Source organism: Lygodium microphyllum, chromosome 18 (assembly GCF_053477565.2).
Source record: "Lygodium microphyllum isolate KBCC chromosome 18, Lygodium_microphyllum_v1.1.10, whole genome shotgun sequence".
NCBI lineage: Eukaryota > Viridiplantae > Streptophyta > Polypodiopsida > Schizaeales > Lygodiaceae > Lygodium > Lygodium microphyllum.
The window spans coordinates 118,821,062-118,845,444 of NC_141152.1; the positions used below are offsets into that span (position 1 = coordinate 118,821,062).

Below are 24,383 nucleotides of genomic sequence, written 5' to 3' on the forward strand. Positions count from 1 at the left end.
ATTTGCCCTTTTGCTGTGATCTGCCCCTAGTATGCAAAGCACTGGAAGACTTGTTGGATGCATTGTTCTGCCGATTCATCTCTTCCATAAGTAGAGCACTCTCTACATCAGCATACAAAAGGATCACATTAGAATTGCTCATGGCGGTCCTGAATGTATCCTAACTCTCTGGTAGAGTGCAAAGCAAGAAAGTAACCTTAAATTCCTCATCAATCATGAACTTCAAGGCAACCAACTGGTTGAAAATGGAGTTAAACTCACTCAAGTGAGTAGACATTGCTGTACCTTCTTTCATACGCAAATCCATAAGCTTTTGAAGCCAATACACTTTACTTGCAGTGCTCTTCTGTGCATACAGTTCTTCCAGTCTAGTCCATATAGCATATGCAGAATCCAAACCTTCAATGTTGAAGAGCAAGGCATCAGAAATCGATAGCTCTATGGTTGAGCGTGCAAGCTCATTCAACTCATCCCAATCGTCCTGATCCATGTCCACTGGCTTTGCCCCTTTAGTTTTGATCGGCTTTGCCTGCTTCTTTTGTAACAGGATATTGTAGCACTGTTTTTGCCACACTGCAAAATTATGTGCGCCTTCAAGCTTCTTTATATGCATCAAATTACTGCTTTCATTGCTGCCAACCATGGTTTTCAGCTCAAAAGTGACCAAAAAACCAGTAAATGCAGGCCCAAATTGTCACCCAAGTGACCAAAAAACAAACAAGTACCAATCAGCAATAAATGACCACGCAGAAGTACAGATTTCAGATCTGTAATTCAGTTTTCAGAAGCACCAAACCAAGTGCTACAGCATTATCCAACTGATTACAGTTGTTCCAAAGGGCATGTGCATCACATTACATGAGAAATCCCAAAATTTCAGCTGCAATTTCTGTTGTACGTGTATCCACGGGCATAAAATTTGACACAAACGGTCAAAAGCCCCAAAATTTTGTGCTCAAAAGCGTCAAACACACATTTGCATTTCCTCTGTCATGCATAGGACTGTCCAATTTTGCCAAAATGAAGCAATTTCAGCAAAACCCCCAAATTTCACCAAGTGTTGATGTCCAAATTGTGCGGAATTCAACCTGCATGTACATAAAATGACCAAATGTTGCACAAATTTTGCCCAAATTTCAAAAGCGCCAAATTGTATGGGGTCCAATGTGCCTCAATGTTGAGAAATTGGGTTAATTTCAGCCCAATTTGTGCATGTACATGAAAAGCCCCAAATGTCGGGGACATGACAAAATGTCATAAATTCCTGCAATTTGTGAGACAAATTTGCTTGTCTTGCATCAAATTTCCCAAATCTGGGAAAAGCCCTAAATTTCTGGGCTAAATGTTGAGAAATTTCACTTAGATGAGTAAAATTTCAACAATTTTGGCGAAATCCCCAATTCAAATGCGCACAATGTCTGCAATTCCGACGCAGATGCCTCAATTTTTCACGGACAGTGCTCAGTCTGGCAAAGCCTCAGCTTTCTGGGCCAAAATTGCACAAAGTTGATGTTTTGTGCTTGCACGCGCGAACCTCGGTTAGAGGAAGGAGTTTGAGAAAAAGTTTTTTTTGAAAAAAAAAGTTTCGAATGACGGGTCCATTGACCCGTTAGGCCTCCCCGTTGCGCGCTCGCCCGGTGGTTCCATCACGCGTTGCGCGCCCCGTCAGGTCTTCTTGCCCGCTGGCTCCGTTACGCATTGCCTGCTGCCCACTATCGCCCGTCAGTTGTAGTCGCCTTGGTCCACGCTGGATCTTGACTAGTCGTAGCGTGTCACGCTACTGCTCGTTCTGTTCGACTATTGTCTGCCAGCAACCCGCCAGTGATTCTTGCTCGCATTGCCTCTTGCCAGCTCCTCAACAGTCCACAAGACTGTTACACGAGACTCTGCGTGTCGCTTGCACCTCTCAACAGCTTGAGTGAGCAATTGGCTCTGATACCAGTTTGAAGAAATCGATCAGGCACGGAGATAAGAGGCAGACAGACCTTACGCTCTGAGAGAGAGACAGAGTGTGAGTAAGCAGAGTAGAGAGTGAACACGTTTTTCAGTACAATGAAGAGTGTACCACTTTAGGTTTTAGATAGATATATGTATGAAAGTACAATGTGCTAAGGGTGTGTTCACACCCGTGCACATATAAAAGGCACGATGACCCTTTATTCCCAACAAAGACTTTATCAAAGTCAACTCCATGCTCCTGTTTAAAACCCTTAGCAACAAGTCTTGCCTTATAAGCCGGCTTGGGGTTTCCAGGGGTACTTTTCAGCTTGTACGCCCATTTGCATGGAAAGCCTTCTTGCCGTTAGGCAATGCAACCAAATCCCTAGTCATATTCTTATACAGGGAGTCCATCTTAGACTACATAGCCCTCTCCCAGGAGTGACTGTCACCTCTGCGCATAGCCTCCTCATAGGTGAGAGGCTCTTCTGCATCTGTAACCAAGACATAATGCATGGAGGGCTCAAATCTATCAGGTGGACGTCCAGCTCTAGTAGACGGTCTCATGGCAAGCTCTGCTGCATATCCAGCATCCTGTTCAACACCTTGGATATGTGTACCAATTGCTGGTGCAGGCTGTCCAACTGGCTATGCAAGAGCACGAGGCTTTTCCTGGAATATAACCCTGCGTATCTCTACCACCTTCTCAGGCTACCTATGCATCTTGTCTTCATGGAAGACTACATCATGGCTGTGGATGACTTTCCGCGCTTGTGGATCCCAGAGGTGGTAACCCATCTCGCCTGTATCTCCATAGCCAAGGAAAATGCATTTGACACTCTTAGGATCTAGCTTACTACGCTTGTCCTTGGGCACATGGCAGAATGCCTCATATCCAAAGACACGTAGATGCGCATAAGATGGAGGTTTCCCAGTCCATACCTTCTCTGCAACCTGAAAATCCAAACCGTTGGAAGGTGATCTATTTATGACATGCACAGCTGTATTGACTGCCTCAACCCAAAAGCTCTGTGGTAGGCCTGAATGGCTAAGCATACTGCGTACACGCTCTTGGATGGTTCTATTCATCCGCTCAGCCAAATCATTTTGGGGTGGGGTATAGGGGGTAGTCAACTGATGCTTAATACCCCTCTCGTCACATAGCTGCTCAAAGGCACGTGACACATTTTCTCCCCCATTGTCAGTCCTAAGGCATTTCAGTCTATGCCCAATCTGGTTTTCAACCAATGCAAGCCATCTCTGAAATACAACCAAGACATTTGACTTAAGCTTAATGGGATAAGCCTAGACTTTACGCGAAAAATTGTTAATAAATGTCACAAAATACTTTGCACCACCCATAGATTGAAAGGGCATGGGCCCACAGACATCCGAATGTACCAATGCCAAGGGCTTACTTATGCGTGTCCTACAAGACTTATGCGTATTCCTAGTCTGTCTGCCATAAAGACAATGCTCAGATAAATCAAAACATGCATAGTCAAGGGCCGGTAAGTACTGCAAATCAGAAAGCATTTTCATTCCCTTCAAGGACATATGGTCCAAACGGGCATGCCAAAGAGATACATGTGGGATGGAATCCACTGACAAAACATGGTCAACAGAGGACCCATCAACTACAAGAGGATAGAGGCTGCCAGCCTTGGCAGCCTCTAGCAAGCACAAGTTTGCCACGGGTGATCTTTCAAGCAGAATCCCCAAAAGAGACATGAAACCCAACAACTACAAGAGGATAGAGGTTGCCAGCCTTGGCACCTCTAGCAAGCACAAGTCTGCCATGGGTGATCTTCCAGGCAGAATCCCCAAAAGAGACATGAAACCCAACATCATCAAGCTGCCTTGCAGACATAAGACTGCGTGTAAGCGCAGGTACATGATGTACATCCTATAATAGAAAAGTATTGCCAGTAGAGAACTGCAACCGTATATCCCCAATGCCAACAATAGCACACCCAAGCGAATGGAACCAAAGACATTGCGGTAGGAATGGAACCACTCACGGCATGGTGTAACGTGAAATGAATCACCAGAATCCAAAAGCCAGCACTATGCATACATAGAGTGAACCTCGGTCAACGGCGCGACATCATAAGAACTAGCTGCAAGTATGTACTTCCCATCGGAGTCCTCAATTTGCATGATATTTATCTCCTCTATTTTCACACTGGATTTTGCAGGTACCATGCTGCGATCAGCGGACTTTTCCTATACTTTGTCTTTCCCCTTCTCTTTGCACTTCTCATTGCGTAACTCATGACACTGTGGGCATATATGACCCTTCTTGCCGCAATGATGACATGCCACATTAGCATTTCTCCCACGAGACTTGTGCGCGACTTACCACGCGACTTAGACCTAGACTTTTGCGAGTCTCTGCCACGACCATTGCCACGGTCATTCTTTCCATTGCCATCTCTGCCTCTAACAGTCAAAGCATGCGACACACGAGAGGTATCCAAGTTCTTACGGTTGATCTCTTCCTGCAAAAGAGCACTCTCTACATCAGGCAAGTTCAAAACAATAGCAGGAGCACATAAGGCAATGCGGAATACATTCCATGACTCACTCAGAGTCCCAAGTAAAAACAATGGAGTAACCTCATCATTGAAGGTAATGCCCTGCGAAGTTAAGTTCTTGAGAATAGCAAGGAGCTGGCTCAAATGAGCAGGCATCGTCATATTCTCCTTTATGCGCGGATTCATAAGTTGCTTCAGCCAATACATATGACTTGCTGGACTTTTCTTGTCATAGAGGTTCTTGATCTTATCCCAAATCTGCCAAGCACTTTGTGCTTCCTCAACCACATTGTAATGCACCTGTTCAGTGAGAGACAAGATGAGGGTGGACTTGCATAACTCATTAAGCTCCATCCATTCGTCATCAGTCATAGTTTCAGGCTGCTCGCCATGCATCCTTAGTGGCTTTATCTGCGATTTCTGCACCAATACCTGCCAAACTTGGCTCTTCCAATAGGTATAATTCGTATCATCAAGCATAGTGATGTTGAAGATAGCATTGTCAGTGGAAGAAGATGCCATACTGCAGTCCAAAACGGTGCAGACAATTCAAAACTGCTTGCTGTTTTCTGCTGTAAACAACCAAAATACCACCAAAACCAAGGCAAAATGACCACGAACTGATAGCTAATGATGCTGCCCATCAATTACCGTCAAAAGTACATAAAATTAGGATGATTTAGCATGAAAAATACATCACAATCCATGCATAACTGCTTGCTGTAATAAATTACAGTCAGGTACAATGAGAGCAAACTGTAGGCAAAATGAATGCACCAAGTCAACCACAGACTATCAAAGCATGACCGCCATCAAGCGGGGATAAATTAGCAAGTGATAGTCATATGAACATCGAGCAAACACCCAAGCACATCAAATGAATCCGTCAGTAAGCCGGTACACCCCCTGTGTAATAGGGCAAAGTATACACAACACTGGCAAGACTTGACACAAATAGGTGTATGCTCAGGGAGTGCAAAGCCCAAATTAGCCCAAGTACATTTGTGAGGACCACGGCATATCAACCATACAACATCCAAGTGAAGATCCGAGTCTCAAGTATCCGAATGCTCAAGTAGCATAAACCGCCTGCTCAGTGTCTGTCAAGCGTCCAAAGACGCTCCCACTCGTACAAAAGTCGTAAATGTCAAGCAAGAAAGCTCGAACAAAGCATGTAAGAGATACCTGTGACAAGTGTCCAAGATCAAGCATCAATGAGACATCCCGAGCATATAGGCTTCGTAGCATCCATAGACATCAAGTATATCCAAACTGTAACTCTGACAAGCCAAGAAATAGCCAAGGTACACTCCAGGCAATCAAATGTCAAGCCCAAGTAAGCTGCAGTAGCAATCAACTCCAAGACAATGTAACTAGCATGTATAAGTGGCATAAGCCAAGCATGTCAAGACCAGTCAGACATAAGCAAAGTACATGCCATAAGTACATCAAAGATGGAGATCCAAATGCTATGCGAAGCGAGCTCAAGCTCAACCAATAATCCAAGAGCAAATCCAAGCTCTATGTTGATCCCCGAGAGTCACTACATCAATGTATATATCCAAGACATAGGCCGAATCCAATAGGCATATCCAAACATAAGCAAATGAGCTTCCACCCTGAATATTCCAGCAGCCAATAACCTCTGTAAACTGAGCAAATCAGTTCTCAAACCGAGCTCAAATCAATAGGCAAACCATAGGCATACATTCCTTGACATATAGGCATCATCCGGGGAGAATTGGGCATCAAATGATCATCACATGTACTTGTAAAGATCAAAGACAGGGTGCTGCCCTGTTTATGACAGTCTTGGGATTGTTCAAACAGTCTATGGCCGAGCCAAATTATCTCCAAGCTCAATGCCAACCATAAATATCAATGCCCAAACCCAAAGCCAACTGTCGGGAGGCTTCAACAAGCCATAACCAAGTGCCAGATAAAGTAAATGAGCTAGGGGCTGCTGTAAATGTCTGGGACAGGTTGAAATCAGGCATGTTGCTGTTTATACAGCCAAGAGGAGATCGAGATGAAAGCCCCAAGTCATGTGGAAGTGCCTAAGCTCAATACCAACTATCGGGGGGTCTCAATAGACCATAAACAAGTGCCAAGTGGGTGAGGACTGCTGTAGATCTCTGTCATGCTGGAAAAAACGTTTGTCAACATGGCATGATTGCGCCAGCTGTAGATATGGGGCTGGGGGGCTGCTACGAAGGTTGCAAGTGGTGGGGGGTCCCCAAGGGGCCAAGGAAGGCCACAAATCAAGCTAAGTAGGCAACCAAGCTCTCCAATGGCTGCCACAAGCTCAAACCTTGCTGTGAACCTATGAGCTGAAAACTGAGTGAGAGAAGAACTCCCATACCTCGTGTTGATGCCGGAAAGTGCGTGCGAAGGACCAGCTCTGATACCAGTTGAAAGGTGAGAAGGATTGAAGCTTGCTTGGAAGAGCTATGGTGGGAGAGCAAGAGCAAGAAAGAGAGAGAGACCAAATGGAAACTCGAACAGTCACAATGTGTGACTGGGCCTTCCTTTATTCAAACTGTCACTAAAAGAATAAAGAATAAAGTGATGGTGACGGGCGCTCGCCACCTGTAGTGTGCAGTGGTGGGTACTGTCAGTGTAGTAATACACAGGCGGCTAGGCGGAGGCACCTTTACCCCCAATAGTTGCACATCGCGTTTGGTTCTTGGCTGCTTCCTACCCTTCTGACGTCACTCCATAGCTGGCGTTTCACTCCCAGAGGCTGTCTTCAATTGCGTTTTCAGCATTGGCTCATCCTCACCACCTGGTGTCTCTCCCTGCAGCTGTCGTCACCTCATCAGGCTTGCGTTTGCAGATGAGGCTTCATCGGCTGTCTCCTTACTCGTAGCTACCACTCTTCATCCCTGCGTTTGCAGATTTAGAGGCTCCTCACCCTTCGATGGAAGTCTCCTTGCTGTAGGCAACACCTCCTCATCTTGCGTTTGTAGACTCAAAGGCTTCTTCGGCAGTCTTTTTGCACTTCAAGGCTTCCTTTGTGCTACGGCACCCTTGTATCAGATTCACTTCATAAACATGATTTATCTTTCATCTTCGTTTTGAGTTTCTTTTCTCTCTCAGTGTTTGTCGTACACACTTTGTGTTTTCCCCCACAAACCCTACTCTCTCTCTGGTCACTCAATCATTTTGACATGGTATCAGAGCCGGAGGTGCTCAAAGAGCCACAAAGATCCTCCTTATTAGAGAAGACAAAGACTGGCGGCGGGTTCGGCATCAACATTTGATTTCTCTACTATTTCCGTTGCGCATTGGGAGATATCCTTCTTCTCCCTCCCACCTTCCCTTATCTAGTCTACCACACTGGTACCATGGCGTCTCCCCCAATAGATTCCCCTTCTACTAGGTGCTACTACTGCGGCAAGAACGGTCATCCCATCGAAGATTGTCGACATTGACCTTTGCTCCCTACCCCTCCGGAGTATATGCGTTTTCCACTAGGCACTCCTTGTGCTACCTCTCCTTTTTGGGCCACAGAGATCGTTCTGCATCGGCTATCAGAGTATTATGCTCAAGGCAATAAGCCACAACTGACGCGCACTAAGTCTTTTCGAGCACACGGAGGCTCTAAAACCTTACGAGATGATAAGCCCTCCTGAAGACCACCCCACTGCATGGAGGTTTCCCCCATCTACTTTCGGGTACAGTGGCTTCCACGGCCCACATCTCCTTCATAGTCTACTCCACTGAGAATCCGTGATTGTTCCCCACCCTTGGCTCACCTTGAGCCTCGTTCTTCCCCACCCTCTTCTAGTCAGGTTCCAGAGGCCACTTCTGGGTGCTTTCCGGCTTCTTCTTCCAAGCCCCAGATACCTTCTTCGGCACGACCAACAGCACTTCCTTCATCATCTGATGCTTTGCAGTCCGTGAGCCATGAGTGGTGGGATTCCCTCTCTCTCTCTCAGACTGGGATTCAGAGGGGGATTTTCTTACTTCGCCCTCAGAGGGGGCTTCCAATTCTTCTTTGGCTTCAAAGGGGGCTCCTACTTATACTCCTTCAAATTTAGAGAGGGACCCTATGTGCCATGAAGTTCTCCACCCACCATCTTTTACTCCCGAGGTTTGGCTCTCTTTCCCGCAATTTTACCTCTACTAATACCCAAGATCTAGAGGACCTACTTAGATTGGGGCCCTTGGGTCTTCAGGAGTGACTTGGTGGCTAGGCCTTCGTATTCCTTCCAAAATGGAGTCACGGAGCTAGTGGCTTCTCTCTCGAGGTTGAGTTTCGGGTTCTACAGCTCATCCTGTCTCCTGATTATCTTCAAAGGTCTTCTTTCAGGTGGTATTCTCAGATCACATGGTGGATCTTCTTCGTCCCTTGGTATGGAGCTACCTCCCGAGATCGAGTACAGGCATATCCTTATGGTTCTCGGCACCACACAAAGTTTGACATTCCTCCTATGCATTGCATGAATTCATCATCTTTGTACTAGGGTGCTTGGGCAAGTGAACAATTTCCCCACGAGGGACATTGTCCAAGTGGCACCTATTGCATGAGCATTCTTCAGCATGTAGCATTGCATCTCCACCTCACTCTTCTCTTGTTTTCCTTTTTGGGCATGAGAGGGGTGTTGAGAAACCCTCACCCTTCACCTGTAGTTTGCATTTTTGCATTTTGCGTTTAGGGTTTGCAGCCCCAAAAAGGGGCGCTACCATAGACTGACTGTGCCTATTTATAGGCCACTCTCTCATTCATTCCTTACGGCTGATCCTTCAGTCTGTCACTCCTGCTCTCTCTTCGTCAGTCTTTTGACACTCTCTCTTCCATCATCTCTCTCTCTCCTCTCCTACCACCACCATCTCCACCTGCTTGTTGGCGCCAGCCTTCATCTCCAGTTGGCTGTGTTTATGGTGGCAGTGTGCTCCTCTTCAGCTGGTGTCATCCTCCACTCTTTTGGTGGCTCCACCTTCTTGTGTTTGGCTGCCAAGAAGGTTCCTCACCATTTGGCGTTTCTCTCCTGCAGGCGTCACCTTCGTCAGAGGTAGTTGCACCTTGCGTTTGCTTCCTGAGTGCTTCCCACCCTTCTAACATCACTCCACAGTTGGTGTCTCACTCCTAGAGGCTGTCTTCATCTGTGTTTTCAGCATCTGGCTCATCCTCACCACCTAGCGTCACTCCCAACAGCTAGTGTCACCTCGTCAGGCTTGCATTTGTAGACAGAGGCTTCATTGGCTCTCCTTGCTCGTAGGTACCACTCTTCATCCCTGCGTTTGGAGGTTCTGAAGCTCCTCACCCTTCGATGGCAGTCTCCTTGCTCCAGGCAACACCTCCTCATCCTGCGTTTGTAGACTCAGAGGCTTCTTTGGCAGTCTTCCTGCACACTCGAGGTCTTCCTTTGTGCTACAACTCCCTTGTATCAGATTCACTTCATCAACATGATTCATCTTTCATCTTCTTTTTGAGTTTCTCTTCTCTCTCAATGTTCCCGTACACACACTTAGTGTTTTCCCTTGCAAACCCTATCGTCTCTCTGGTCACTCAATCATTTTGACAAGGGGGAGGATAAATGCAGGCTGAAACATGATTTGCAGCAGTAAATGCAGCTGTTTTAGTGATGATAGTTGGGAAATAGTTGCCAACAACAGTCTAGTAGGGGGCCTTGATTGCAAGTGCTTGATGACAGTAGCGGGTAGCAATTTGAACTGAGATATCTTGTGCACAATTGAGAGATGGCACTTGCAAATTGTAAAAACAAGATTGAGATTGAGTAGTGGGTAGCTTGTCTATTTATAGATGGATAGGTCCTCCCAAACTAGGGTTTGACTTATGGGACACATGGTAGCAGGTACTAAAGAATCGGTCTGTTGAGATTGGCTTGGTTAGGATATCTACAAAATAATTTGATGATGACACAAACTTTGGGCGGATGGTGCCTAGTTCAATCTACTCTTTGGTGAAGTGGTAGTGTATGCCAACATGCCTTGTCCATTGTTGATGGGATTACTACCTATTGCTACAACACTCTGGTTATCACAGAAGATGAAGATTGATGTTGCACGTGGGAAATGAAGTGCCGCCAACAAGCTCCTTAAGTACACAACCTTTGTGGTGCCATCGAAGAGTGCCCAATACTTTGCCTCAGTGGTGGAAGCAGCGATCATTTCTTCTTGTGCCTTCAATGCTTTTTCACCCCATTATTGCTGGTGGTGTCCTGAGTGCCTGCCATTCTTATAGCTTTAAAGTTTACATGGACTGCCTCAGGCCCCCAGCCCTACTGGTGGCACAACAAAGCCTTCTCCGAAATGGACTTTCACTACAGCACTGGCCACTCTTCTCACTCCTTGTGCAGCTTGCTGAAGGTTAGCCACAGAGATGGGTTGTAGCTTGGAGAATGCAAGCATTTTTTGTGGCAGTAGGGAGTCTTTTCCTTCCAGCTCCATCAGAGTCTGGGGGGATATCAAGTGGATGGCAAGTGTGGTGCTTCTTGAGCAGGCAATGGGGAGCCGGAGAGGGTGGATACTCAGAGGTTAGAGATTGATGCCGTGATCCCTCAGGAGCGGCCTGCCCCCTGTTACAAGTATGTAGTGCACCTTGGTAGTGGCTGGGAAGTGGCTGAGTTCCCATTGTTGGGCATCCCAGCTCAGTTGGCAGGTATGGTCTTTGATGCCTCCTGGATACTTTTCTGCAGCTCGAGGGCGGCAGACTGGAAGTCGAGAGAGGGCAGAGGGCTCCAGTCTTCCTTGATGTCCTATGGAGGAATATTGATGGCATTACCTGAGTGGGTCTGGCCAGCCTCTTCAGTTTCATAGGTCTTGTGAGCTTTTTACTATGGTAATGATATTCTGATGCAGGACACTGCTGACTGCAATCGGCATCCGGTATGTTGGAAAATGGCAGCCAGCTATGGAGAGAGAGAGAAGAGACAATGACAGCAAGAGAGTGAGCTGAAGCAAAAAAAGAAGAGTGTACTTGCTAGAATGAAAGATAGAGTGAAAGTACAACTTATGTTTAGGTCAAGGGTTGACCTAACCAGCCTTCCACCAACTAACTAGAGTTAGGTTTATTATATTCTAGAGCCTAGTATCACTATAAGTTTCTAAGGCACTAGGCGTACACACCTTACATTGACAAGTGTCAACACCACATAAGTTACATTGGGCGTTGCCCATAGAATTGGCAAATTCTAATACCCCCCTGCAGTGCCAATGTGATGAAGTACAAGGATGATGAATCACTTAAGGGTAATAAGTTTGAGGACTTTTGAAAAGCCTCAAACTTCTTGCATGGTAGTGCCTTGGTGAAAATGTGTGCAACATTTTTCTGTGTGGGTACATACATCAAGCTGATCTCTCCTGCATAGCATCTCTCTGTGACATAATGGTAATGCACCTCTATGTGTTTTGTGCGAGCATGAAACACAGGATTTCGTGCTAGTGCAATAGCACTCTGACTATCAGAAAGAATGGGTGTAGGACCCTGCAATGGTAAATGTAGATCAGCCAACAATCTGCGCAACCATATATATTCCACTGTTGCCGTGAAGGCTGCCTTGTACTTAGCCTCACAAGACGAGGTAGCCACTGTAGGTTGTTTCTCGCTTAGCCATGAAATGCATGAATGGCCTAGAAAGAAACAGTGTCCACTAGTAGACTGCCCAGTGTCTGCATCACTAGCCTAATCTGAATCACTATAAGCCTGTAAGTGCAGGTCTTCCCCCTAGGAAATAATAATGCATGTGATTGAGTACCTCGCAAATATTTGAAGATCCGCTTAACAGCTTGCCAATATATGGTCTGTGGGCGACCACAAACATCAAAGTGAATAAGCTGCATTTTTCAGACAGCACGCACTGCACCATCATTTTTGAAGGCAAACCTATGCATCTTGCCCAAAGTACATCCCTCACATGCATGAGGAGGTGGAGTCTCCACTGGAGGCAATGCATCTACCAGATGACACCTCTGAAGGGTCATCAAACTCCCAAAGCTCACGTGTTCATAGCGGGCATGCCATATGTATCCAACAAAAATAGACCCTTATGTCTATTATATGTATCCAGCAAAAATAGACCCTGTCTGTTATATGTATCCAGCAAAAATAGACCCTTATGCAGGGTGCTAGATAGCCTAAGTGCATAATCCATCTCTTTGTCTCTAACAATGCATTTGTCATCCTCAAAGATGATGTGAAAAAGTGCTTATTAAAAGCAGAGATAGACAACAAGTTCTTTGTTATGCTAGGTACAAACAAGACATCTAGAAGCATGAAATCACAACCATGTGCAGCAGTGATAGTGACTGTCCCAATGCCACATACATCATAATTGCTGCTGTTCGCACATGTAACACGCTTCCTAGCTGGTGCCGAATGCAAAGAGGTAAACAAACACTTCCGCAAGTGATGTGCTTTGACACCCCAGTGTCAAAATACCATGTTTGTTGCGTTTCAGCAACAATAAATGCTGAATCAGCCATTGAAGAATCATAACTGCATGTGAGAAATGCATAGTCCTCCTCTACAAAGTTGGTTGAAGTATCATTATCGGTAGATTTGTTGGTTGATGTTTCTTGGACACCCAAACCGGAGTTCTTTTTCTTCTCTTTTGCCAACCTCTTTCTACATTCATCGATATAGTGACTGGGCTTCTTGCAATAATAGCATTTCCGTTTCTTTTTAGTCTTTTCTGTGTCTTGGACAACCGTATTTGATGGTTGTTCAACATCACCCTTTTGCTGATTTTTAACATTTTGCTTGACCTTTCCTTTGCCTTTGAACTTGGAAAGCATAGCCACATCACTTGAACGCAATGCCACATTCTTCCGAGTCTGTTCCTCTTGCAGCAAGAGGCCTTCCAACTCCACAAATGTAAGGGGCTATTGCCCCCCCCTCAAAGACAACATCAAAGAGGTGGAAACCAAAATATGACTCTAGAAGAGAGTTTAGTGTGATGTTTACCAATTCAGCATCTTGAATGACCTCATCAACATTTAGTGGTTGCTCACGCAAATCCTGTATGTGAGTAAGGTGCTCTATCATGCTATCATCTTAATCCATGGTCACATTGGCTAACTCTCTGCGGAGATAGGATATCCTGGCCTCATTGCATGCTGCAAACATACGCTCAAGTACATCCCATGCTGATTTTGAGGTCTTACAAGACTGAATGTGGAATAATTGCCCTTTTCATTGACAAGGCAATCAAAGAAAGTGCTTGTGCATCTTTTGAGTCCCATTTCCTGTGATCCTCGGTAGGAGGGAGAGGAGGGGCAGCAGCAGTAGTAGCACCAATACCAGCACTAGTAGCACCAACAACTTGTCCTCGAGCGTTACGCTGAGGTGTCATGCTATCATCTTAATCCATGGTCACATTGGCTAACTCTCTGCGGAGATAGGATATCCTGGCCTCATTGCATGCTGCAAACATACGCTCAAGTACATCCCATGCTGATTTTGAGGTCTTACAAGACTGAATGTGGAATAATTGCCCTTTTCATTGACAAGGCAATCAAAGAAAGTGCTTGTGCATCTTTTGAGTCCCATTTCCTGTGATCCTCGGTAGGAGGGAGAGGAGGGGCAGTAGCAGTAGTAGCACCAATACCAGCACTAGCAGCACCAACAACTTGTCCTCGAGCGTTACGCTGAGGTGTCTGAGGTGCAAGACCTCTTGGTTGCTGCAAATCAGCTGTAACATAGTCCCACAAGTCCTTCGCCACAAGAAGGTTACAGACCATAAAACTCCATGGTGGGTAGTTTGAGCCATCAAGTTTATCCTCTTGAGTGAGGACACCAAGGATGTTGCTCTGATCATTATTCCCTTGACGTGCCATGCTGTCAATGATAGAGAAAAATCTGCAACAAAATACTTCAATGCTGAAGTATAGAGTATACTCATCAGAGTACCAAAATCCTCCAAGGGATTAAGAAACAAGTACCAAACTGTCTATCAAATGCCAAAGTGTGCACAATGCCACCCAAATCAGCACTCAGCCAGTAAATTATAGCACTATACTGTTGTACCATATCCGTCTCGAAATAATGTGTGTCCACAAAAGTACAAAATATAGCAACTTAATGCTGATCCTTACCAAGATTTACTGAATTTTTTCAAAATTCTTTGTCCAATCTGACTGTAACAGCAATTAAATGCTGCTATACTGCTTGTTGCTTGCCTTGGAGTGCGTATTGGGCAAAAGCCCCAAATTTCTTTCTAAAATTTCAAAGAAATTGAAGAAATTTGTATCTTATAGTAGGAATTTCTATAGAAATGTCACCTCGGGATGCATGTCAGCAGTGAACAGCAGCTAACATCTGCCTCGTGATGCGTGCCGGATCCAAACAACTGAAAAGCCCCAAATTTTCTTGAGCCAATGTGGAAGAAATTGCGCAATGTCTATGAGTTTGGTAACAATTTGTGCAAAGGGGCCTCCAGTCGGGCAAAAGCCCCAAATTTTTGGTGGGAATGTCCAAGAAATTGAGAAATTTCTTCGAATTGGTTGTTGATTCGAACTCGGGGAGCAAAAATTAGCAAAAGCCCCAAATTTTTGGGCAACATGAGCTGAGATTCGAGAAGAGATGGCTGAAATAGACTGGAAGTTCCAGAAATTTCGAGAAAACCCCAAATTTGAAAATTAAGGTTTCTACACTTTTTAGGGTTTGCAGAAATTGGCGGGAAGAGCTGAAAACAACAGCAGCTCCTTGGGCTGCGTGCAGGGCTGCGTGTGGGACTGCGCGTTGGACTGCATGTAGGGCTGCGCGCAGGCTGAAAACAGCAGATCTGGAGTAGATGACTGAGCTGGACAGATTTGGAGCTGATGGCTAAACTGGACAGATCTGGAGTAGACAAGAGATGGCTCAGCTACAGCTCCTCCACTTCAGCAGCACCTCACAGCAGCTGAAAACTCTTCCTCGAGCTGAGAACCAAGTTGGCAGCAATAGGACCTTGGGCGGGATGGCGCCGGCTGTCGGTGGCTGAACGGAATCCGTGCGTACGAGTTGCTCTGATATCAAATGTTGGAAAATGGCAGCCAGCTATGGAGAGAGAAGAGAGAAGAGACAATGACAGCAAGAGAGTGAGCTGAAGCAAAAAGAGCAGAGTGTACTTGCTAGAATGAAAGATAGAGTGAAAGTACAACTTATGTTTAGGTCAAGGGTTGACCTAACTAGCCTTCCACTAACTAACTAGAGTCAGGTTTATTTTACTCTAGAGACTGGTGTCATTACTTTAAGTTTCTAAGACACTAGGTGTACACACCTTACATTGACACTTTAGTAAGTGTCCACACCACACAAATTACATTGGACGCTGCCCATAGAATCGGAAAATTCCAACATGGTATGGAGTATCATAGACCCTTTTAGACTCACTCTAGAAGTGCCTTTAGGAGAGCTAATGGTTGTGAAGGTCTCCTCTAGTGGCTTACAACAGTCTTGCAGTTCCTTGGTGGTTGGTACACCAGTAGGGTTTTGCCAGCATTGCCTGCAGTAGTGAATGGAAACTTTAAAGCAGTGTTAACGGTCATGTGATCTGTATTGCCTGGTATGGAGAGGGCTGTATACATTCTTCATCTTCTTGCATGCATTTTCTTAGGGGGGCATCTGCTGGCAGTCAGTCAGCCAAGGGCAGCTGTAGTACATGGAAACTCCAAAGGAGTGTTTATGGTCATGTGATTTACCTGATATGGAGATGGTCGTATGTTATTCTTCATCCCTTTGTGTGCATTTCTTAGGGGGCCTTCTGTTGGCAATCAGTCGGCCAGGGGTGGAATTTATCCTATGAGGCAGAGATGTATGATTTCAATCATCATTGAGGCAGGCTTGTGTGCAGTGATAGGCTTGGAGGCTTTGCCCAGCTGGCAATTATTGTCAGGATTTGAGGTTTGGAAGCTCATAGGGTGGCACATCTAGAAGGTTTGTTGCCAGCTGCTCTTCAGCGGGGATTGTTTAATGTATGTCAAGCTCTGGTCATCCATCATTCACTCCTTTTCCTGGCTGGGTGCAGGGTCAGCTCTAGGGAGACTCCTGGCATTTGCAGGAGCTTTGGCAATTGTTTCTTCATGCCTGGCACTGGCATATCCGATTCTTCACTAAGTCTGGTTTGACTACGAAAGCTCATAATCTACAACTACTCAGATTTAAAAGAAAAAAGAAAATTACTTGTTGAGCAATTATATTGCATTTTTTAGACATAAAAAGTCTTAAGGCTTTCCTATGAAAGGTTATAAATGCAGATTGTCTACTCGTATAACTGAGTTGAGGGCCATAATTGTGACTGATGTCAATGCACTAAGCCCTTGTTCCTGCCCAACTACAGGTTCATTATCCAAGGCAGTTGTGGGTCTACAGACACTTAATTCAGCTAGAGCCTAGGACTAGGACAGTTGTAACCTTTTGTAAAAAAATTTAATGATTTTTCCATCTTTTGTATAAAGCACTATGGTATTTCATCAAAACTAATTTGGCCTGGTTTTATAGGTGGAAGGTTCAACTTAATGCTAATCATAGATTTGCAGAGCTCATCATATACTATTATTACTTGTAAAAAGTTTATACTGCTGAGTGGGTATGTAATATCTATTAGAGCAAAAAGCATACATCCACGAAAGCCATGACTTTGCTTGCTTACCGTTGATCAGATAAAAAAATTCTAATTTAGAAGCGGATATGTTGCCTGTATTAGACACGAAGTGTCTTAAGTACCTGTGAGTAGTTGTTTATAATGGTCTATGTTCGTGCAGGAAAGCATTTGGCAGAGCATTGTAGAACAGAGTATCCAAAAAAAGTGAACTTGGGTTTGTGGATAGCTGCAGAAATTGCCATAGTTGCAAGTGACATCCCTGAAGGTGGCTTCATTACTTTTGATTTTACTGAATTGGGCATGGTTTTGAATTTTTAGAGAATTTTTTTGCTGGCAGTATGGGGTGTATTCTGATCACATAGTAATGATGCTTATGCAGGCTCTATATCTAGCTGGTTTAAGTCTGGATTATTATCCTTGAAATGAATTATGTTTGTCTATGCTTGCAGCTGTTTAAATTTCCAAACCTACTGAAGCTGTGAGCCAGCTTTTTGAGACCCACATTACCTTATTAGTCAGGGTTCACTTCATAAAAGTTGAACCTTTGTTCAAAATGAGCGGGCTTTATAGAGGATGTGAGAGACAATGCTTGAGAGAAGGTAGTGCAATGGACATATTTATGGGAAAGGGTTGAAGACAATGTGCAATTTCCTCGGGGGCTACTAACAAGGCTTGTGGGAAAGGAAAAAAGCATGAGGAGCTAGCATGGTAACACTGGCAAGTGGAGGGTTGGAGAGATGTTAGTTCTAATCTATGGGGTCACCCTTTCGAAGAGTATCACCAAGTGACCCTCATGACGTTCATGTTGCACGCTTGTGCTCCTTGGCTGGTGGGATGTACCATCGTGTAAAACTTAGTGCCACTAGCATTCCAATTATACGATTGAGTGGAACTCTTTAATTGGATGTATTTGAACCAAGCCCTTCACGTTGCCACAAGTGAGTGTGGTATGTGATTATGGACCACTCTGTACCGGGTGGGTAAATGGTCCAACTTAAGAGATGCAGTCTGGCATGGAAGTTTTAGAACTTGGTAAAAAAGGTATTTTATTGTTATAACTGGGATGGAGCTGAGAGAGGGTAGATGTGGAAAACTCGCTTGCAGTTGAATTTTACCTTGTCATGTAGTGTGTTGTATCATGTGCTAATTTTGAGCCTTTTGTGGCCAAGTTTAGCTTTTCAAACAAATCCTTGTATCCTTTTCTGTGCAAATCTGCACCTTGCACAAGAGCTCACACACATGCATGTGCACAGACTTTTTTTGGTTTAAACGAGTGGCATGTATTATATTAATATTCAATGGGTATTGTGTTCAGTGAGAGCACAATACAAATTAAAAGCACTGAGAAAAAAATGAATACATTTGGTGGTCAACCTCATGAAGAGAGAGGACAATTAAACAAGACTGCTGAAGGGATTTGGAAATAAGCTGTGATTGTCCAACAATGGGTCATGCACGCATGCATGCCTTTATTCCAAGTCTTGCACTTGTCTCCTATTGTTTTTGTTAATTCAGTCAGGCTTTACTGCTCTTTTTATCTTGTAAAAGTAGTGCCAATATTTTTTGTTCTTGTTGATATTTTACTAACATATCTAGGATGTAGTTAAGCAGTGTAGAGTAAGAGCCAATAGAGTCAAATCATAACACTCATGCATGCAAGTCTAACATTCTATTTGGCGTTTATTTTTGCAGTTTTGGGAACAGCTTTTGCACTTAATCTGCTTTTCCATATTCCTGTTTGGTCTGGTGTACTTCTCACAGGGTTGAGTACCCTTCTTCTCCTAGCTTTGCAACAATACGGGGTAAAAATGGTCATATCGGAAGGCTATATTTGACATAATGCAAAAAAGGTTAATATGCCTGAAATATAGAATCCCAATACTGTTTCTTCATTTTCTTAATAGGTCCGTAAACTGGAGCTGTTGATTGCGCTCTTAGTCTTCACAATGGCAGCATGTTTCTTTGTGGAGCTTGCTTATGCAAGGCCATCTGCAACTGAAGTTTTGAAGGGACTTTTTGTGCCTCGACTAGGTGGTAGTGGTGCCACTGCTCTAGCCATCTCTCTTCTTGGAGCTATGGTCATGCCGTATGTATTTAGACTTACGTAGTCTGGGAGATGTTTGTGGTTGTAAGCATATTACCTGTGTTTCTCATCATCCATCATTTCCACATATATTCAGTTGCTTACTTTATGCTTTGTATATACAGGCATAACCTATTCCTGCATTCTGCGTTGGTTTTAAGCAGAAAAACCCCTAGAACTGTACGCGGTATGAAGGTAGAATATTCTAACTCAAGCATGCTCAACTTGCATAAATATTGATGCTTTTGCCTAGCAAGTTTAACCTTCAATTTACACTGCTGTGCAGGATGCAAAGAGGTTTTATTTTGTGGAAAGTGGATTTGCTCTATTTGTGGCATTCTTGATCAATGTCTCTGTTATTTCTGTTAGTGGAGCTGTGTGTTCAAATCCTGATTTGGCAGAAGGCGATAAGGAGAAGTGTAGTGAGTTGGATTTGAATCAAGCTTCCTTTTTACTTAAGGTTTGAGCTCATAATGCTTTCAACTATGTTCTGATGTCAGGAGAATAGGCATTAAATTTTCCAATACATTTGAAGTGTTATTTATTGAAATTCTAACTAAACGTCAATCCATTTAGATGATGTTCTTTATCAATGGCTCCTCCTTCCTGCCTTTCAAGAGGGGAGAAGCGGCTATAGAAGAAACTGCATTCTTTATCTCTATGAGTTCTACTCTAATGAGGCTTTTAGAAGAGATTCTGTATGTTTAAACATCTTTATGGGTACAAAGCCTGACAAATCAATGCCAGAGAGATCATCATATTACCACGAGTTTTTCTCTCATGCACATCTTCCTTAAACTTCCTCAATTTACCTCAACAAAGAAGAATCTTGTAGGTGGTGTGGGCTGAGCTCTTTCTTCCTTCATGAGACATGCAGTTTTATAATAAGGATTCCTGATACTGTCCTGCATGTAGAATATATGGCTTGTGATTATTTATATTATGTGGACGTAGATGGGTTTGGATAGGAGAATCTTCTGAAGTTGCAGATTCTGGAGGTAGGGGATGTAGTCCATGATCCACAATGTAAAATCTAGCCTCCAGAATATGACCACGCTATGAAAAGTAACAACCTTAAAGGAAATCAGTTTTGGGGAGGAACTGAAAAAGTCAAATTTGGGCCCACCATATGGATGCTCCCTAGAACTTGGAGGGAGTCACTTACCTTGTATATTAAAAGAAGGAACATGATCACCACAAGCTTTTAAATTCCAGAAAGATATGGGGGGCCACTCAAAAAGGTGTGTAGTTACATTGAAGAACCAGTTAGCTAGAGACAAGAAAATCCCACCCTTGTTTTACAACAGTATTACTGCACCCCCAGATAGAAAATAGGGTTTTAAGATATAATTTGCATCATTTCTACCTGTTACTCCAGTCTCTCTATTCATTACTGCTTATAGGTTCCCTTTTGTTACCATTTGCCCTAACAGATGGAAAGACAGGCAGAGAAAGTCATTGGGGATCTTTTGTAGCAAAATGGATACATAGTATGGTTATTGAAGCGCCTTAGGAGAGATGTTTAGGTGGGCTATATGGCAAGATGGTGATAACTGGAAGAGAAGTCATTCACATCATCAAAAATGAAGTATGGGTGTATAGTATTATACAAAACTCAACAGTTGGCTGTGATCAAGAGTGTTTGCAGCTCCAACAAAGTTTGCATGGTGTAAAATCATTAAAGTCAACTCTTACATACTCTACTCTGATAGTTGCCACATATTTGGGAAAAGTTTCCAGCTCCTCTAACCATCAGATCTTGTTGTCTATTTGTATGTAATCCAAGTGACAATGGTGTCTTTCAGTTGCAGCTACTTCAAGCATTTCTCAAGAAGGCCCACACAGCAGTTTGTCCTGCATGTTAAGAGGCTAACACAACTTCTATTGAGTCCAAATTAGAACATTTTTAAATCTAATTGGGGGGGTGCAATGAAGTTTCAACAGGTTGATGTTTGATCTTGCAGAACGTTTTGGGGAAGTGGAACTCCAAGTTATTTGGCATTGCTCTGCTTGCTTCTGGGCAGAGCTCTACTATCACAGGGACATATGCTGGTCAATATGTCATGCAGGTATAGTCTAAACTGAACTTACTTTGTGCTTGCATTGTCACCTTGACAAAATTGTTATGTCATTTTATTATTTTGACCGTCTCAAAGTCATGAGGACAGTTTGTTAAAGGTAAAATCTTTCTATGCACAGGGAAATAGATATTTTAAATATTAACTGAGCTTCTTACAAGCTTCCACTCAAGGAGCAAGGAATTATTTGAGAATCTTCCTCCATGTCCATTTAGTTTAATGTCTATTTCTTCTGGTGCAGTCTCTTGCTAAAATAAAAAAGTTCCAGTTTTACCTGTTCGAGACCAATGTTTTCAAATTCAGGTGTATCAATTTCTTTTAGCATCAGTAAAGGATCACATGTTTCATTCTTTGAGAATCTTCCTCCATGTCCATTTAGTTTGATGTTTAATTCTTCTGGTGGTCTCTTGCTAAAATAAAAAAGTTCTAGTTTTACCCGTTCGAGACCAATGTTTTCAAATTTAGGTGTATCAGTTTCTTTTAGCATCAGCAAAGGATCACATGTTGCATTTTTAAGGCAAACTGCCTTAACCTTTCATTGTGAACTCGAGTTTAATTGGAGTTTTTAAGCAGTCTTTTTCAGAGGTGCTTGCTTGCCATTTTATTACAAAGATAGGGAACACAATACATGGCAGTACCAGGGGTAAGTAACTGACATCCACTGTATGAGACAAGGTTGGGATCCTGTGGCCTTTATATGGGCTTGATGCTGTTTGGTCTGGAGGCATCACATCCATGTTCACGGAAATGCACAAGTTTAAAAATATCAACAGATAATTATTAAGTCCTGATGAAATGTGAGGTTCCCTTAGACTTACAAGAAGGTAAACAGTGGCAAATCATCTCTCATGATGAGAGGCTCTTAAAGTCACTATGTAAAATGGACCTTTAACCTTCGTATATCACACATTAAAGTACCATTCTCATGCTGGTGCAGACTCCAGAGGAGTCTCCCATTTTATTTCATACACAAATGTTAGAAATAATTTCTTGGAAGTTGATAATAGATATATATCAGTTGCATGCATGCACCACATAACATGGTTTATTCGTTTTCTGTCCTACTTACAGGGATTCTTGAATCTACGATTTGTTCCTTGGGTCCGCAATCTGTTGACACGAATGGTAGCCATAGGGCCAAGTTTGATTGCAGCGTTAGTTGGAGGCTCATCCGGAGCAGGGAACTTGATTATCATATCATCTGTAAGTGAAGACATTTACTTCCAATAAAGTTTGAGCTTCCGTTTAGAAGCAAGTTTCCAGTCAGACTTGTTTTTCATGGACCTCAGTCTTTTGCCTGAAGTTAGAGTTCTTGAAATTGTAAATGATATTTTCTCTTGAAATGTTAACGTTGCAGTTTTTTTCCTCTCAGAAATTTCATGATTATATCCTCTTTTCCTTCCAGTTCTTGTGAGCAATTTCATGATAATATCTTCTTTTCTTCCAGATGATACTATCGTTTGAACTTCCATTTGCATTAATTCCATTGCTTAAGTTTACAAGCAGTGAAACAAAAATGGGTCCTCACAAGAATGCTTTTCTGGTAAGCTTGATGTGACTAATCCTCTCTTAACCCAATTTTTTTACAAAACTAACTTGAATTACCTTGCAGATAACAATCTGTACATGGGGAATTGGATGCGGAATCATGATTATCAACATGTATTACTTAACCACTTCATTTTATTACTGGCTTGTTGGAGATAATGGCCTACCCAAAGTGGGGAAAGCTTTCATTGGAATACTTGGTTTTGGTGCCATGGTGGTATACTTGATTGCCATTTGTTATCTTGCATTCCGGAAAGAGAAGCAGGTAACGTATCTTTTAGCAGCAGATGAGTCAATAGGTGCAGCAGTTAGAACAGGCAGTCAAGGAGTGGAGCTGCATGGGCCATTTGGTATGCTTCCCAGAGAAGATCTAGTGAGTTTGCAGCTTCCACAGAATGGTTACAACTCAGAGATTTAAGGACAAAAAGCTTTATGCCATTGTTGGTATCATTTGCAACAGCTTCCACTGAAGGCAGCATCCTGCCGGTGATTCGACTCATCAACATCAAGTACGTTGGGGCTCCTTAGCTCAAGGTTCATTCAGTATTTGATAAAGAATCATCAGCCTGTGTTGTCTTCAGCTGTTAGGCTTTTGAAATGGGAAATACGACACTTTGTTGTCTATATACAATAAAACCACACTGTACAAAGGGATCCCCTGATAAAAATATGTCCATTTTTTACCATCACTTGTAACAGTATTATGATCATTGTTCATAACTACACTTCCTACTACTAATATTTTGGCGATTCCAGCAGTGAGGACTTGAGATACAAAACACCTGCAGCAGGGCTGGAGTCCTAGGCTGCTTGCGAAATTGATTGAACATTGTCAACAGCATTATCTCTAGCAGAGAGTCAGACGGAAAAATTATCTCATAAAAAAATAGTGTAATGATTGGGGCCATGTTTAATTCAAAAGATGCTCAACAATATCTGTAATTTTTGGTAGGTTTCGAAAATGAAAAAGGTAAGTTTGTCGTGAACTTTGCCTCGAGTTTATTGCAATATGTTATTTTGTACACATTATGTCACAACTCTATAGAAACAGAATTTGTATCCTTTTTCATTAATTTGTCTATATAATGATTTATTAAATTTATTTCCTTTGCACTAATTAGATATAAAGAAAAGTGCATTGGAGCTGGCCATGATGAGTGGTCACAGGTTATGGTGGACCCACGCGGTGGGTTAGAGAAAAGATAGTTCACACTTCCACCTATATGGCCCGATTGGGCGCCTGTGACTAGAACTCACGCATATCAGGGTTAGACTTGCACACAGAAAGGATTGATGCCTTGAAGTGTGGGCTAGATCCACCAGAACAGACAGTTACAATCAACAAGATGGCATGATCATGAAATGCTTGTATAATGTGCATGTGTGGGCTGAAAGCTTGAAATGCACATTTCTTTGCATAGGAAAGTCACATGAAGATTCGGATACCATTTTTGCGATGTACACGGAAAAAGCTTTCATATGACACCCATATTGGGGGGTCCCTAAATTTTAGGAGGTTCCTAAATTTTAGGAGCCTCGAATTAGCCTAAAAATGCTAGTCCTAAAAAATAGGGATGTCATTCTAAAAATAGTAAGTTTTGTACTCTGACTATGCTTACTAAATTTAGTTGTTTCTATTCTTGATAGT

The 24,383-nt window shown here is 43.2% G+C and overlaps 1 protein-coding gene across 3 annotated transcripts in view; it reads left to right on the plus strand.

Moving 5' to 3' along the window:
* Window positions 1-23,720, plus strand: part of LOC148021303 (metal transporter Nramp3-like) — a 49,599-nt gene extending 25,879 nt beyond the window's left edge. Inside the window, exons 5-14 of one of the 3 annotated variants that reach the window (XR_015694707.1) lie at window positions 17,187-17,291; window positions 18,719-18,828; window positions 18,931-19,112; window positions 19,235-19,304; window positions 19,396-19,569; window positions 21,074-21,178; window positions 22,259-22,390; window positions 22,635-22,730; window positions 22,800-23,244; window positions 23,495-23,720. Coding sequence is in view for 1 of the 3 variants with exons in the window: in XM_087699169.1 (XP_087555295.1) it covers window positions 17,187-17,291; window positions 18,719-18,828; window positions 18,931-19,112; window positions 19,235-19,304; window positions 19,396-19,569; window positions 21,074-21,178; window positions 22,259-22,390; window positions 22,635-22,730; window positions 22,800-23,153 (1,328 nt within the window). In the remaining 2 variants the exon portion in view is untranslated. Of the gene's footprint in view, window positions 1-17,186; window positions 17,292-18,718; window positions 18,829-18,930; window positions 19,113-19,234; window positions 19,305-19,395; window positions 19,570-21,073; window positions 21,179-22,258; window positions 22,391-22,634; window positions 22,731-22,799; window positions 23,422-23,491 lie in introns of those variants that run through there. The other 2 variants (XR_015694706.1, XM_087699169.1) reach the window with 2 other exon arrangements.
* Window positions 23,721-24,383: the final 663 nt, after the last annotated feature.